The sequence below is a fragment of the Callorhinchus milii genome, unplaced genomic scaffold (genome assembly GCF_018977255.1).
Source record: "Callorhinchus milii isolate IMCB2004 unplaced genomic scaffold, IMCB_Cmil_1.0 Scaffold5, whole genome shotgun sequence".
NCBI classification, from domain to species: Eukaryota; Metazoa; Chordata; class Chondrichthyes; order Chimaeriformes; family Callorhinchidae; genus Callorhinchus; species Callorhinchus milii.
Window position 1 is genome coordinate 9947234 of NW_024704746.1, and position 17824 is coordinate 9965057.

A 17824-nucleotide genomic window follows, 5' to 3' on the forward strand; every position below is an offset into this window, starting at 1 on the left:
CAATCAATGCTGGTAAGTATAATTGACACAAGTTAGTACAATGGAACATCATGGTTTAAAATGACATGTCCTCTACGGATAATCTTTTCCTAACATTTTAATTTTAGGAATGCTTTGCGAACTCCTTTAGAAAAAAAATATTTTTAAAATTAGTTATTAAAAATCGGCTCCTGAATGAAACATGGCATTAGGAGGTACTTTTTTTTAAAAAAATGTGAAATTGAAAAACATTTAATCTTTCTTCATAATCATCAGAGATTTATAAAATAAGAGACCAGATGTCCTAGTATAGCTTCCTCACTAGCCTGACCCTGAATATTGCCTCAATTAAGTGCCCAGATTTAATGCTTATCTGTGGCTTTACCTTCTTGAATGAGCCTTGGGACACTATCTGAAGTGGCATGTATTGGTGTGTGGTTGCAGTACCTGTTCTTCAGGCTCTAAAGGAGATTCACAGCTCAGTTACTTTTTTTAAATTTAACGGCCAGTATTTCAATATTACAAAAGTTCGCATTGAACCTCTGAGAAAATACCTTACAATAAGTGAAAATCTTGCAATTGGAAAATTACTTTCTACCTTTAGGCCCAAAAGGCATTAGTTTTTGTTTTGTACAGTTTAACATTACATGTCTAATATTCTTGGTGTTCTTGTTACTGCCTATGTGACTGCCTTTATTTTACTTAGAAACAATACAGGCCTGAAGTCATGTGCCAGTGCAATGTACTCAAACCATCCTTTTGTACTCAAACCATAGTGGTACAATGTTAGTATCCCATTGTCAACTCACCTTGAAATGTACACACCCATTGCAAATAGGATGCTCTCACCACCATGTAATGTATGCTTACTGATGACCAGACAAACACTTCTGCCCCCATAATATTTTTTTCAGACCAAATTAGATATTGCTTCAGTTTGACTGCTTAGAAAGGAATAGAAAGGTGAAACCTTTCTGCTTTGTCATCTATAAATAAACTGGTGCAAGGTTAATAGCTTAATATTGCTTTCCCATTTTCTTTTTCCTCTCAGCACTATGCTGCCATCATGAAGTACATCAGTCAGCCACCCCTCTTGTTGGATGTTCACATCCATAAACCAATGCTGAACGCCCGAACGTGGATGGATGCCTTGCTAGCATTTTTCCCAGGCCTGCAGGTAAATTCAGGAACTTTTGAGTTTACTTGCCACATATGCTGCTGAGAACAGTCATTATTCTTGACATGTAACATGCTTTTGATATGTTTCAAAGTTAACAGAGAGCTATACATTACTTCTTTCTATGTCGCTCAGTGTTTTGCTTAATGCTTGTGACATTGTAACATCTGGCGCAAATATTTATCCAAAGTCACATGCAAAGTAGACACACCCATGAAGTAACTGATTCTACTTTTGAATTAGCAATAAATTGTTTTATTGCTTACTTTGTTGCTGGTGTTACAACATTGAACAAACATTAGAGGGTAGGTATGTATTTTTTTCAGTGATCCCTTGTATAATCATAACAGCTGGGGAATAGGAAGGTGAAATGTTTATTGGGTGATCCTGGAGAATGAGACAACACAAGCTGGAGTCTGTTGTGTGTGTTCACCGTTGAATTAAGATAGACTTCATGTGGATTCACTTCTTACAGGTGCTGAAAGGAGATATCCGACCAGCCATAGAGACGCACGAGATGCTCTACCAAGTTACTAAGAAACACAATTTCTTGCCAGAGGTAGCATGAGTTTGACAAACTTTTTTTTTATTTTCCTTTAACGTTGAGGTTTGATATCAGAATTGTTTAAAATTCAGTTAAAGATCTGGTTAATTAATAGGTTAAGTAAGGATTATTTGATAACTTATTCTGTAGCTTGTTGATAAGTGTCTGAAAGTATGTTGCATCATTTCTGTAGATGCCCACATCATCTTGATTGTGGTCTACTATGTTTTTACCAGTCAAACCGTTCTCTAGTTTGTTCATTTCCTCCACTTGCCTTTGTTTGCTGGACTGTGTCACTCTTCCTCACCACTTAAAAGATCTTTCTTCATCCAGACCAATCTTGTGATCTCTCTTCTCTCCCACCACTAGCTTTCCACAATGCTCCTTGTTCCAGCTTTAATTGACAAAGGTCACTGTTGGGAATAGTGGGCATAAGAATCACAGCTTGTGTTCCCGGTGTCACAAACCTCAGCACCAGTGATATCAGCCTGCTGATCATCTCTTCTGTAAACACACGTCCCAAAAAAACTAAATTCAGAATTTACCAGAAGCTATGTGGACATGTGGTATTCAAAACAAAATCTGGATATTTTACAGAAATTAAACCACATGTGATTACTTTCGATAAACTATTAATTGTTTTTGTTTGAACATAGGAACAGGAGTAGGCCATTCAGCCCCTCGAGCCTATTCTGCCATTCTATTAGATCATTGCTGATCTGTACCTCAACTCCAATCCAGTTTGTGGATGACTGTAACTAAATAAACTCCATGGAGTTAGTAAGTGCAGTGACTCAGTAACACATTTTTCACATTCCTGGTTTGTTCAGTGAGACAACTATCCGGAGAGTTTGCATGTGAAATTTCTGATGTTGCTTTTTAGGCTTTCACCACAGATTTCAGAGTTCACTGGGCTCAGCATCCGCTGAGGCCTGAATTTGCAGAAAGCACTTACTTCCTATATAAGGTAATGTCTCCTTTTACCTTTGTTTTGCTCTGATGGTGTTTGCGGTGTGTGAGATGAAATGCAATTTATTTTATGATTTCATATCAGAGTTGCATCAATACCGGTGTAGTGTGATAAATCACCAGGACAGCAATTGATTTGAATGCGGTTTCTGATGTGTGGTCGTAATATTGGACATAAATTTTCTTTATTGTCCCCAACAGGCTACAGGTGACAAGTATTACTTGGAGGTGGGAAAGACGATCATAGAAAACCTGAATAAGTACGCTCGTGTACCATGCGGCTTTGCAGCAATGAAGGACGTTCGAACAGGCAGCCACGAAGACAGGTCAAGCACAAAACAAAATGGGAAACCTAGATGGGAATTTGGTGTTAAGAACAGAAACCTTTTTGTCCAGCGTTAGCATTATATACTCTTAAGATCGAGTACGGCATAAATTTAATTTGAGATTCTCTTTGCAGTGCCCCTGAACCCCAACCTCTGGAGATTCTCTTCCATTTTGGGAGTAAGGATCCTGCCCACTCAGCTCCTGTTAACCCCACAAGCCAAAGTCCTAATGGCTGGGACAGGCAACAGGAAGCATTGCTCTAAAGCTATGCAGTTTTAGCTGGTTAACTCCCAAGAAAACTCAATGCACAATCTGGGGACCCTAAACCTTGGTTCTTACTAACCTGTGCATAATAACTGGTTTTAGTAAGCAGAGTGATTCACCCTCAGGAAAGAGCTCTCAGCCCATTACGTTCCAGACATAGGGAAATTTCTACGTGTGGGTGGCATACACATCTGGACCTCTCTAGTTTACACTCTTAAGCCCAATGATGGGTTTCTGCATGTGTCGGATACCGGCTGGCTAAAAACAAAAATCACAGCTGAGCCTGATGGGGTTCTCACCCAGGTTTCACACACTTGCACCTCATAGAAATAGACAGTAGATGTCAATCAAGAGACTAAACCCTGGCTGATTTTCTCCTCCTCGCTCCCCTTCCCCAGCCCAAGGGATCTGATAATAATAATGATCCTTGCATTTGATATGCACCTCATCACGTCTTCGAGACATCTCAAAGTGCTTCACAGAATATACTGTAAAGTGAGTTGACTGTATATTTGTGGGCGAATTGCGGCAGCACACAGCTGTGTCCCACAAACAGTTGTGGATTGAGTGATGTATTATTTTTTTTTGAAGGGCTTATTACCCCCGGAAAAACAATCCGCCAATTGACTAGCAACCAGGTTTCCACTTACTGCTAGGTAAACAGACATGTTGGAGTTAGGAAGCTTGCCCAACGTTTCCCCCTAACGGGAATCAAACCCAGGTCCTTTTGCTTGCAGGGCGAGTGCTCTAACCACTAAGCTACAGAACTCGACAAGATGGTGCCATCTTGGTTAATGCAGTTTATTAAGCAGAGATGAGAATTGAATCTAGGACCTGAGACCAATTTCCGCAATCTTTTCTACATAAGGATAATCATTGAGTTTATTTTTAAATGTGCTACTCATTTCATACAGGATGGATTCATTTTTCTTAGCATTGAGTTTATTTTTAAATGTTGTTGCTCCTTTCACACAGGATGGATTCCTTTTTCTTAGCCGAGATGTTTAAATACCTGTATCTTCTCTTTGCGGAAAAAGAAGATGTCCTTTTTGATATTGAGGACTATATCTTTACCACCGAAGCCCATCTATTACCTCTTTGGCTCTCCACTAACTACACCAGGAACAGAAAAAATGAGGTAAGTGGAAAGATGTCTGAGAATAGTTTAAAAAGTTTAAAAGTACTTTCATTTTATATGTTAACACCTCAAAGCTCTTTACAGCAGTTACTGTCGAATGTAATAACTGTTTTAAAAGCAATCACTTTGCCACACTTGGCTCCTTAGTGACCAATTAATCCGGAAGTTTGTTGGGTCAAGACAGGACAGTGAGATAAACTCCCTTCTCTTTTTGAATCATCATAGAATGATTTGATATCCACCTGAAGACAGTCCCCATGCTTCAATGCTTCATCCAAAGGACATACCGCCAACAATCTGGCTCTCGCAGTGATGTACTTAAATGACAATGAGCTCAAGTGCAGGTGTCTTGTATAGATGATTTACAATCACAAGAAAAGTAGAATTGCACTGATGGAGAAACCTCATCACTCACAAAGATGATTAATATCAGTATGAAAAAGAGATGGGTTATCCTTCAGAAGTAGTGCAATTTCAGGGCTTGTTAAGCAGCTTTTAATTCCTGTGTAAAGGTAAATGGTTGTTGGGTTATCTCCTCCTGGAATACGTTTGCATCGCCTGCTTCTATAGATAGTAATTAACTGCAGCATTACTCTGGATTTACATCTGTTAGTAATTTTACAGTCATTGATCAATGTATTCTCTTTATTCTCTATAGAGTGCGGATTACACAGATTTGGACGACAGCAACTTTGACTGGTCTTGTCCTAACACCCAGATTCTATTTCCAAACGATCCTTCTTATGCTCGGAGTATCCGCGAACCTTTTAAAAATGTAGTGGATAAGACTTGTCCAAAGACGAGCATCAGACAGTAAGGACAGCTTTTATAAGTGAATGGTTCCATTTGTTTGTGGGCATTGATTGCATCCCGCGGGGGTCTGCTACAAATTGCTAGTTAGGCAAAATGCATGACCATCTCTTCAAATAAACATTGACTATTTTACCAGTGATATTTTACTGTTGGCTCTATTTTCGTGCAGCTAGATTGTTGTAAATGCTAAGAGCGTTGTCGATCATAGACTATCTTCTTTCTCTAAGATAAGTTTGCTTAAACCGATTAGTCCAAAGAAGTCAAGTACAATAACAGGAAATCAATCTGCTTAGTCTGTTGACTGTGTTATGCTAGCAGTATGCTTCAGTGACAATGCTGCAAATTGAACGGGACTTTACAGTTTGATGGAGCTGTAAATCAGTAGTGCAGCTGTGTGATGCAGTCAGTGAAGCCTCCAAATATGCCGTTCAATTGAGCACATTTATCTCAAGATTACTTTGCTCATCCACAGAAACCAGGTTTGTTTTGTCGTGTCTTAAGTATTTGCTATCTGGATTAGCTCCTCCTCTTTAGCAAGGAGGTTCTCAGTAAAGTAATACAGTTGTCGGGCAGCTCCATGTCCCCTTGTGAGTTTCTTGCGTTTCCAATTATGCTGATGCGGGGAATAGAAGGCTCTTATGGACTTTATTTTCTCTAGGGATATGAACGCTGGTGGTCCTGGGAGCAGACAACACCTGCGAGCCCGGGACTTCATGGCCAATAACCCTGAACACCTTGAGATGCTGAAGAGAATGGGAGTCAGCCTAATCCATCTGAAGGACGGCAGAGTCCAGCTAGTACAGCATGCAAACCAGGTTAAAACTATTCGCAATCCCTACCTACCGCTTGAAAAGTGCCCAATGCTGAGAATATTTCCAGCTGAAAATATTCATTTTAATAGCCTATCGGTCGGTAAAAGTTTCCCCCCGACCCCCCCCATCTCCTTTGTGCCGACTGACTCTGGTGATTGAAATCGATTCTTGACTTTCCCCACCAGGCGGCCAGCCCACACGACGCTGAGGACGGCTTGCGCTTCATGCAAGAGATGATTGAATTGTCCAGTCAACAGCAGAAGGAACAGCTGCCACCTCGTGCTGTTCAGATCGTCTCACACCCGTTCCTCGGCAGAGTGGTGCTTACAGCGGGACCAGCACAGTTTGGATTGGAACTCTCGAAAGTGGCCAATGGGGTAAACAATACTAAAGACTGAGTATATTAATATTCCATTTTTTTTAAAAAGTGTACATTATTGGGAAGAAATAAGTAACGGCCGCAACAACTTACATTTGTATAGTGCCTTTCACATTGGGAGGACATCCCAAGGAGCTGTAAGATTGTGAGGAGCATCTCAGCTATTTCAGGGAATTAATCCTCCGTTGAATTCTCTTGATCTTTACTGTTTCAGTTGATTTGAATCTGAACTTATTAACTGTATTGTACAACTTTAAGCGTTTGGTTGTATATGGCATGGACCTGTTCAAGGAGAGCTACGGTTAGACCAGCAAGGGCTCTTCAGTCATGAGAGAAGACGACTCAGGGGATCTCATAGAGGTATATACAATTTTAAATGGGATTGAAAAAGTAGATCCAGTTATTTAGGGCATATCAAGACTGTAGAACAAGAGACATAAATTTAGAGTTGTAAAGGGCAATTTCAGGAAGCTTTTCTTTACACAGAGAGCAATCAATGAGTTGAACAGGTTGCCAGGGAAGGTGGTAGAGGGCAGGACACTGGACTCATTTAAAAGCAGCTTGATGCACTGATGGGGAGACGGTATGATGGGTGTTCAGGAGATCAGAATAGTCTGATGGGCCTTCTTCATTCTTTATTACTTATATTGAGATATAAACAAGCAAATGCCAGATAAATTTTGTTTTTGAAGAGGTCCTGTAGCCCCCTCTTTAGGCACCACTATATCCCATTTCAAATTGATTCCTTGTGTAGCATTAAACACCAGTGCAGCATCCCATTCTAGAGCTTTCAGCTTAGTGTGCGACTTGCTTTGTTTCTGCAGTACTTGCTGATTAATGCTCAGTGAATAAAAGTAAATGGTTTCGTTTGAAATAATAATAATAATCCTTGCATTTGATATAGCGCTTTTCACGTCGGGAGGACGTCCCAAAGCGCTTCACAGAACACACTGTAAAGTGAATTGACTGTATATTTGTGGGCGAACGCGGCAGCCAATTGCGCACAGCAATGTCCCACAAACAGTCGTAGATTGAAAATGACAATTTAATTATTGTTTTTGGTTTTTTGGAGGGATTATTATTAGGCTCTGTGTGGAGTAAGGAAACTTGCACAAGGTTTCGCCCTGCCTGGAATTGAACTCAGGTCTCTCACTTGCAAAGCGAGTGCTCTAACCACTGAGCTACAGGACTCCACAGAAACTTGCTGTGTTAGGCTTTATACGATTTTGAGTTACTCAGAATATGCTGCGTTAAAATTATCAGGCTTCAGATGAATTAATAATAATTATTATTATTACTCCCAAGTCTATGATAAATGATTATTTCCCATATTTTATCCTCTAAGTTGCATTTCTGAAACGCAGTGCTGTACGGTACGTTTCATAGAAGCAAGCAATGTTTGCAGTTTATAGGGGTATCCACCCAAGTACCAAAGCAAATCTCTTGCAGTATTTTGAAAGTAAATGTCCGAAGTTCAAAGGTCATTGCTAGTGCAGAAGCTGCTGTGTAAATGCAAGTTGTGTCATTTTCACTATATTATTGACTCTGAGACAGAGGATTGCTTACCTAGCAACAGACCCTGACGTTCAGAGTAAATTACTATGTACAATTCTTCCAAGACATTTTGACGTGATGAGGTTCAAGATAAGATGCAATTAATTATACAAAGATCGTTTCTTAAGCCCCAACATAACAATAATAATAATGATTCTTGCATTTGATATAGCGCTTTATCACATCGTTGAGACATTTCAAAGTGCTTCACAGGATATACTGGAAAGTGGATTAACTGTATATTTTGTATATAACTGTATATAAACACGCCAGCCAATTATATCATATCAGCCAAATTTACATTCAGTTCCGTTTAAATTATCTACTCTGCTTCAAATAATTTTTTTTTAAGTAGGGCAATTGTGGCAGAGTCTGTTATAACCATAACAACAACAACAACTTGGATTTATATAGTGCCCTCCATGCCGGACGGCGTCTCAGAGCGCTTCACAGTAACGGATCCCGGCGCCGAGCCAGGGGGAGGGGGAAGGAAAGTGACCAAAGGCACGGTCGAAGAGAAAGGTCTTCATGTGGACCTTCGAGGTGAAGCCCAAAGAGGATCTAAACCTGGCTTTCTAAATGATCTGCATTTATGTTAAACAAAGAGCTTGTCAATTTAAAATATTAATACACTGATGTTTGGTCCCCCCAAAAATTAAAAGGTGATTTGGGTTTAATGTTTTGAATAACTGGGGCTTGTTGAATTATAATCTCTATCTTTATTAGTATTTTACTGAGCAATGCTGAACTTTGGTGTTTCAGTGCCTGTTGCATATGTGTTGCTATAGAAATATTGCCTTCAGTTGGACGAGTTGTTCTAAACCATTGACTACTCCACAACCACTATTGACTCCCACTTTGACATGAATAGATATGAAACGTGTTTTTACTAGACAGAGAGGAAGAAGATTCGATAGTATTTTTCCTTCCCGCCTCCTTGTGAAGTTGAATGGTTCTTATAAGCAGTATACATGTTGGTGTGATTTGTATGTGTATATAGTGTATATATACAGTAAAACTCACATAAGTCTGATCTGTATAAATCGTATAATCTCCTCAGTTGTACATCTGCCCAAATCCTGTTCAAGAGGTTTATATTTCTATGCAAGTTTGACATAATTCATACTTTACATAAGTTATATTAAATATATGACCCCAACGGATACGACTTATGTGAGGTTTACTGTATAAGATATATACCAGGTGAATAAATTGATACATCCAAAGTATCTTGCAGACGTCAAACTATTCTGTTGGGATTGGATTGGAAGGCAACAGATCGTTGCTAAAGCAGTTAAGATCAGTACCTCCTCTATTGTTGTAAAATGACACTTGTGGATTGGAGGCAAAGGGAGCATTTACTGTCCCAAAGCTGATTGATACATTTGTTGTTTTCATTCCAATGTTCTCCATAGGTGCGGGGATTTGTTGCCAAGGTTGAACCCTACAATGCCTGTTCCGAGGTAACAAACCCCGGATCAGTGAAGGGCAAAATCGCCCTAATGCAGCGAGGCCAGTGCATGTTTGCAGAAAAGGCACGGAATGCGCAGAAAGCTGGGGCTATTGGCGGCATCGTGATGGGTAAGAAGTGCAGTCATTACAGAGCATGTGTTTGGATTATGTTCATGTGTGAAAATCAAGGGATTGGCATTTGAACTTTGCATTGAAATGACTGAAAAGGCTCAAACAAGATACACTTAGATCTAAATTCTGTACATCAAAGATGCCACGTTTGTCTGGATTCTCGCTGATTGCAATGTTATATTGCTTAATATCTCAGTTACCAAATTTGGATCCCCGCTGCTTAAAAGTATTTTGAACCTTGCATATTTATAAATTTTTAAATTTAAATTTATAAATCATTGAAACGTTTCAAAGCGCTTCACAGAATATATTGTAAAGTGGATTGACTGTATTTTGTGGCCAAAATGCGGTAGCCGATTGCGCACAGCAGGGTCCCACAAATGGTCATGGAATGAGTGATTTTTTCAAGAGGTTATTGCACCCGGAAAGCGATCCGCTAATTGATTAACAATTGAGTTCCTACTGCTAGATAAACACAGGCGTGTAGAGTAAGGAAACTTGCCCTAGGTTTTGCCATGCCCAGGAATCGAACCGGGTCCTCTCGCTTGAGGAGCTAGGGGAGTGCACAACACACAACTCAAGAGCTGACTTGGTTTGACCCAGCAGATGCTCTGTCTGTGTTTTGCTTTTGTCCTCTTGTTCCTCATTGAGCAATAAACCTCAAGTCAACAAATTTAGATGGAAACAAAGCATTACCAGATTTAGTATAGACTGTAAATTAATGAAAACGTTTCCACTTTTAAAACTCCCCTCTAAAGTAATAATAAATATTGACCGTTTGAAATTCTGATCAGTAAAGTGTTGACCTCCTCCAGCTTAGGATAACGTTCAGCTCTTCTGCGTGCGACCTGAGAGACTGGCTCATCAAGACAGCTCTCAGCTGTATGGGATAGTTAGATTGTATTGATCCACATTGAGAACTCTTTGCCTGGCCAGGTACAAGCTGTTGCCTTGACTAAATGTGAATTTGCACTGAACAGATGACAACGAAGCAAGTAGCAGTGACACAGCACCGCTCTTCCAAATGGCCGGCGATGGAAGGAACACTGAAGACGTCACCATTCCAATGCTCTTCCTCTTCAATAAAGAGGGAAACATTATCCTCGACGCCATGCAGGAATACCAGGAAGTGGAGGTCCTGCTGTCCGATAAAGCTAAGGACAGAAGTAAGTTTTGCACCAACGCTAATAAACCATCTCAGGATTCTTTTAATACAGAAATAGAAAATTGGGGTAGTTACAAGTGATGGTAAGCCTTGCTCTTTAATGGGTAAATGATGAAGTACTTTGTCGTGTTCATTTAAGTCATTGCTGTTCAATGTAATTTACCTGGGTTTATTCATAGGATTGAGTTACTATTGCTATTGGAAGAAGTTAGCTTCCTTGTTCCCCTCAACCTTACTTTATCCTTAGGTTTGTGAATGAGCAGTGTTGGACGGTGATGTGTTTTTAATCTTTGTTCAATGAAAGGAACAACATTTGAGCCAATAGACTCAGCAGAGAGAAAAAAAGGTTTTCATTTCCTCTCCTCTCTTCTCCCCCTCTTTCCCCTTTGTGATTGTGTCTGAAAAAGGGTCAATACATAACCTTCTCTTGAGTACTGAGACTTAAAATCAGAACCAAGCTAGTTAGAACTGAAGTCGAGAAGAATTTCTTCCCTCAGAGAGTTGTGAAGACGTGGAATGCTCTGCCCTAGAAAGCTGTAAAGATGAAAGAGTAGGAAGAAATGTATAACCCGAGACTTCTTGACACTGGGGAGTATCAGGCACCAGCTGCTGTGTTACTCGCCGTTCTCTCCTTTATAGGGGACATTGCTGCTTTAGCTAGTGGTAAAGGTCACATCCAGCTCATGCTATGGTGGTTAAAGACTGCTGATAGTAGTATAATTATTTTTCTTTATAACCCTTGTATTATTTGTGCTTTTCTTTTGCTCCGTGTGGATTAAATAACAGCCACAATCATTAAAGGTAAAAGAATTGCAAACTACATTAGCAGTAAGTGGCTTTCTTTTAAATGCTATGTTTTGTACAGCAGTAACTGTGATCCACTGTTTGATTTGTATCCATTTCCACAGTACATTTCCTGCTGTGCCATTTCCTTCTTCCCTTGCTGCTTCCTCTACCATCCTTGTCTACCTGATGCAAACCTCTGCCAAAGTCGTTTTGCTTTTGTACATCCAGTGATATCAATCATATTAGAGTAACAGCTTCAGACAGGAGTAAACCATTGCTCAATCTTGCCAGCCCATCCAGCTTCTCAAAAGATTCTTTCAGTGTATCTGTCTCATTGTTTGATAATTCTGAAACCTTTTAGCTTCTAGAATTTATCTAGTTTCTCATTTAAATCCTTTAGAAGCCTGTGTTGCATTACGTGCGTTGGTATGTGTACTTGTATATCACCTTTTTTCCTTAAAACAAAATCTGCTCGCTGAGGTTGAGCCAGAACAAACCCCTCTACCTGGGCTTCTATTCTGTTAGGAGTCAGATTTGTCTTTGTATAGAGCTTTAAGAAAGAACGAACAAAGAAGTCACAGACGTGATGTTATACTTTGTTGGACTCTTCCTATTGTGGCAGAGGTTCTAAAGAATGGAGGCTGGAGGGGACAGGGTGGGAGGGACATGCACCTATCCTGGCCTCTGCCAGTAACATTGCTTCCCCATTCCCAAAGCAGCCGATTAATGGCACTGTCAGGAACAGTCAAACATGCTTGTACTTTTTGTAATATTGTTTATTGTGATGTTGGATTTGTAGCTTTATTTATAAATATACTTATTTTTAACCTGTTTTAGATTTGGACATGGACGACTCGGAGCAGAAGTCAGAGGAAGATGTTGAGTCCACAGGCCCCGATCTGAGTATTTCAGAGTGTCAAAAAGAAGTGGCTTCTCATGACGAGCGTTCTTGTAACGTGAAACCAAGCGAGTATGTTTTCAGCAGTCAATCTATTGTGCCTGACACTGAAACCCAGGCAAGCCCCAGGACCTCGAGTGGAACCGATCAAAACCTCATTGCTTCCCCTGACGGGTCTCCAGAAAGTGGGGATGTCCAAAATGAAGATACTCGGAGGACAGATTGCCATGAGACCTCTGGAGAGAATCAGGGATTTTGTGGTCAGACTTCAGACCAGGCAAAGGAAGGGACAGAGGTGGAGCCGGAACAAGAATCCAATCCAAACATCAGTCAGGAAACAGAAGCTCGGACAATAGATTCCCTGATGTCGGACTGGAAAGAAGAGATCGATGCCTTTGAAATGATGGATAAGGATGAGCTATGACCATAAATCGTACAGTTATTTTCTGGGATTATTGTTCCACAGAGATTCTGGGTGAAATTGTACACAGTGACATTCAGCTGACCAGTCTAAAGTGTGCGCTTGTTTGTATTAACGCACATCTGGGGAAAGGGAATGACGTACCAGGGAATGGTCACCCCTTTCTGCCTGGATCACTGGTTGATTTACCTGGAGGTGCCAAGTCAGGTTAATGGCTGCAATGGTCACATTCCTGACGCTGTACTCTTTGGATTTAGATGAGTGAAAAATCTCAAGGAGTTCAAGAAATTCACTCTTTCTCCCCCAACAGCCAGCGAAAATAAACCCACTGAATAATTTTTTTCCTTTCCCCATCTCTTTTCCCTGCCTCTCCTAACCCACCACGTACACAAACTTCATTCGCTGAAAACTAGCACAGCATTCTAATTTAGTATATATTTCTTGAAAACCAGTATGAATTACTGGTTTACAGTAGATTTTGTTCCATTCCTGCGACTGCTAATCATATCAGAGCATGAGATTGTTTTAATTTTTTTCTTAAAATCCATCTTCCCCACAATTACAGGAATATGATTTTAGTCCAAGTTGATTATCTTGGCTCTTTCATTACTTGCTTTTGTGAGGTGTTTGGAATTATTTTTGATAATATTTCCTATAGTAAAGGTGTTGCTGACAACACCTACCAGCACCATCCCAGCAAACTGGGTACAGATAGCGATGTTATTTTGTCATAGTTTAAAAATTTAGAACTTTTGACAAAAATTACAATTCGCACAACCTAAAAGTTGGCACCTTACTCAATATTTTACTCATTTTGAGTCTTGTTCCTTGATTCCATTCTAGCATTTCCAGATTGTTTTATATAACGTCCAACAACATATGATACGCATACACCGCAGGCTTGATGACCTGAATGGCCTTCTGTCTTGAAATTTGTAGGCAACATTTTGTCTTTTTTGTCGGTCCCAAAGTTTCAGACTCTCAGGTACCTCCCTCAGTGTGATTGGTTTTAAATTGGATCAATTTACTGCCATAACATCCAAACCACATCCAACTGTTGGACGGGTGTCAGTCTATCTGACTTTTGGCCGCCAGATGGCAGCAATCCCACAAATTGTAAAACAACATCTCACAAAACATACTCCAAAGAAATGGTTAGTCTAAAAATCGGTTTTGGATGTTAGTCTTTATGCCTAACACAGCAGCAGGGTATTTCTCCAGAGATTTGCAATAGACCTATTTGGGGAAAATACTGTATAAAGTTGCATTGTAAAAGCTAGGACTTTTTGTACATCTTGTTTGAAGTTCAACAGTACAATGCAGTTTGGTCAGCTATCACTTTAGATAATGGTTAAAGTAGTCTGAGAGAGATTTGTGTTGCATTGTTTCAAAAAAATCTTTTTTTATTTAAAAGGAGCCTGTTTTGATGTTTCTTCGTGAATCCGATCAAAAGCTGGGCAGTTTGCAGGAACCTGTAAATTCGTTCTTCCCACTTGGGAAATGGGAATCATTCAGGTTGTTTTACTTTACAACAAAGTGACTTTGTTTTACATATTGGGGGGAAAAAAACTTTTGCTGATGTGAAGAATATGCTACAAAATCTTTTTTTTAAACCATTTTCCAGGCAGGTTGGCTGCCACCTTGTTTATTGGCTTTTATTCCAGATGATATTACAGCTCATACATTTGTCACGGCATTGCACTTGCCACTCTTAACAATTGTGGGATCCTCTGCAGTGAACTAAACCAGTCTGTGGCACTAACGTAATTCTTCCCTGCAAGCAAATTTGTCGTTATAGACTAGGGATGGAAACAGCTGATTGATTGATGGGTTTGGATGCCTTGCTGGTTTCTCACTGGAAGAGTGTCCGGATGCGTTCCTGCTCTCTGGGTATTTCCAGAGAATGGACATCAGATGTGCAATTACTAGCATGGAAAGCATTTGTGGACCTGAGGTTTGTTTCTCCCAATTATTTCTCTGGATTGATTTCAATGATGCTGTACTATGGCTTTTTGTCTCTTGAAGTTACAGTACACGCATTGCTGAGTGTTGACCAATGAGGACATAGTGCATTGAACATGCTAGACTTTGGGCGTGGGTGAAAATATCAATGGGCTCTCTGGGTGAATGTACCTAGCAAAGGGAGAGTGGAATTTAATCAGCTGTCTGGTGCAGGAATGGGGTACACTCCCCCAGGACCCGATTGACCTGGGACTCGGAGCCAAGTTCATAACCAATCGGTTGCTCCCAATTGGATGAGCATTGGGAAGCTTAGAAGCTCAGTGGTACCCTGATACGTACTAAGAGATCCCCTGCACTTTGGTCGATCTGCATCTGTGTTCTCTGGTCATACACTTATAATAATCCTTGCATTTGATATAGCGCTTTTCACGTCTTCTAGACGTCTCAAAGGTGCTTCACAGAATATACTGTAAAGTGAATTGACTGTATATTTGTGGGTGATACACTTATTCCTCTCAACCTGCTCGTCTTCTCTCCCCCCCCCCCCCCCAGTAAAAGGGTAATATTGTACAAGCCAAAGCTCTGCTTTTGTACATTCTCAGAAGTTGTAACTGGAGATGTTTAAGCGTGTTATTTTGGGAGTACCAGACTTGCAGTTGACCAAACTGACATTAAGCAAATCTACAGGTTAAACAGGTATTTCATAGTGTATATGAGATGGGGATGGGGAGCATTGCTTACTTTTCAAACTGTCAAATAGTGTTGAATATTTTGGGGTGTGATTATATGAAGGCTTAACAGATATCTCAGGACTTGATCCATGAAAGTTTCTTAGTTTGGATTCATTTCTGAACTCTATATGAAAACCTTCTCGGGCTAGCAACGAACCCTATCAGGACCCAAATTCCTTTGCACGTTGCAAAAATATGCACATCCTTTCATGTCAGTTTAGTGTTTAAAAGTAGATAATTTTTACAAAGCATAATTCGCACAATAAAAAAAAATGCAAAGATGTTTGAATTCCTTGAATATTCTAACTTTTCATTTCTTATGGTGCAGAAATGCCACTGCGGTTTTCAGAGGGGTTTAACTTGCTTAAAAAGGATCTGTGTAATTTGAATAATACATTGGCTATTTGGTAGTACTTTATTAGTTCAAAACATCACTATTCTACAATATGAGAGTAACTAACCCAGTAAACAATTAACAAGTCTATACTTGTGCACATTTTCACTGTAAGGGACCAATTGCTGTTGACATGTTACATCTGTTTGTCTTGTAATTCCATGATAATTGGAAGCTGGTGTTGGCAGATGTTTGTTTGTACATTCAACACAGAAAGGATAAACTTGAATACCAGTTTGGCATAGCTGAATTCTATTGCAAAGTAAGAGAAAATACTTCAGCAAAATTTTCTTATTGGAGATTCTTCTTTGGGCACAACTAACTATTTACTGCTGGCAAATGGAACTCGTGCACCTAGAATAACAAACTTATCAGGCTTATAACAGTCCAATGTGACAAGAAATTAGGAATCCTTATGCAAGTTAATGTGAAAGGTGAGTAAACCGTGAGATGTTGCTCACCTTTTCTCAACATAAAGATTGTAATTGATGCTTTATCTGTGCGGTTCTGTTAGAAGTGCCCATATTAAGATTTTTTTTTNGACCCCCCNTCCTGGCTGTGTTTTATGAGATCACTCCAGCTATTCTAAAACTGTTTGCCATTTTCTTAACCCCTCCTTATATTGAAGAAAGCTTTCTGGGATGTTAGGATAGTTTATCTAATGGTGGCCTACCAATGGCGGCCAGGAGGTGGCGCTGCCTTTGGGTTTTTCTGCTTCATAAACAAACAATCTGATTACACTGACACCTTTGAAATGGTTGAACATCTTGTGCATAGCCTAAGAAACCGGACATACCTTAATCTAGATGTGCAAACACAACAGTCCAAATCTTCAAAGTACAAATTCTCCCCTAACTACAAAGAAATGGGGGGTGTGCGAAGGACTTCGAGGTTTAAAGCTGAAATAAATTTAAGATTGAAATCTCTTCCTTCCCAATATTATCGTAAGCATTTCTGTGATAAGCAGATGGTCCTGGTGGGAGTGTAGAGTTCACACAGTAGATGCTATGGTCCAGTGTCTTCCTGCAAACTGGTATGTGCGTCTTCAGAAACCCCTGTAAATGAGGTTGGACAGCTGTAAAATGTAAGCTGTGATGTAAAAGTTTGGTTAATTTTGTAGATATGATCACTGTACATATTTGTGCATTTGATTACTGTGATTACTTCTGATTGTAAAGATTTAATAAACAATGTAAATACAATGGGTCTTATCTCATTCAACAACAAATTACATTTATATAACATCTTTCACGTCAGAAGGACATACCAAGGCGCTGGATAGCAATGGATTTGTACGCAAGCTGAGATCTGGAGGCTAGGGGTAAGAGGGTGATCAAGGTGCAGTAGAAGAAGAGGGTGTTGAGAAGGGCCTTGAAGGTGGCAAGGGTGAGGGGAGGTCTGAGATGAAGGCACAGGGATGGAGTGGGGTAGGTAGAACAGTTTAGGGGCAGGGATGAACATTTAAAAATCACCACAAATAAATAATTTACTGCATCACTCTCTGAGCTTGATTGTAAATGTGACCAGTCTTAAACTTACTATAAATATATTTTCTACTCCAATCTCAAACATCAGTATTTTCAAAATGTATAAGTGAACGAGTATTGATGTATGAAGTCTGCACTGATGAAATGTGGGGTAGTATCACTGGCAGGGGGCTACCTGTGTGTTGGAGGCCTATTGAGACAGAGTTGAATCAAAACATTTGAACATGCTATCAATAAATGAACAAGACGCATTTTAAAGAAAGCTTGCAGGAATCAAAAGCGCATCAACCCCCTTTGAATTTCTGGTGAGGCATGTTCTGTTTTGAAATTACAGACGTGTTGTTGTTCAACTTAACTGCTAGGCGTAATTGGCTGCTCACACAATACACACTCAGTGAAGTCCTGTAGCTCAGTGGTTAGTGCACTTGCCTTGCAAGCGG

General features: G+C 40.0%; 1 protein-coding gene across 1 annotated transcript in view; it reads left to right on the top strand.

Moving 5' to 3' along the window:
• Positions 1 to 15210, top strand: part of edem3 (ER degradation enhancer, mannosidase alpha-like 3) — a 37128-nt gene extending 21918 nt beyond the window's left edge. Inside the window, exons 10-20 of the mRNA XM_007895594.2 lie at positions 1031 to 1156; positions 1632 to 1715; positions 2584 to 2667; positions 2871 to 2995; positions 4236 to 4398; positions 5057 to 5211; positions 5870 to 6026; positions 6209 to 6400; positions 9372 to 9537; positions 10521 to 10706; positions 12329 to 15210. Of these exons, the coding sequence (XP_007893785.1) occupies positions 1031 to 1156; positions 1632 to 1715; positions 2584 to 2667; positions 2871 to 2995; positions 4236 to 4398; positions 5057 to 5211; positions 5870 to 6026; positions 6209 to 6400; positions 9372 to 9537; positions 10521 to 10706; positions 12329 to 12813 (1923 nt within the window). The 3' untranslated portion in view covers positions 12814 to 15210. The remainder of the gene's footprint in view (positions 1 to 1030; positions 1157 to 1631; positions 1716 to 2583; positions 2668 to 2870; positions 2996 to 4235; positions 4399 to 5056; positions 5212 to 5869; positions 6027 to 6208; positions 6401 to 9371; positions 9538 to 10520; positions 10707 to 12328) is intronic.
• Positions 15211 to 17824: the final 2614 nt, after the last annotated feature.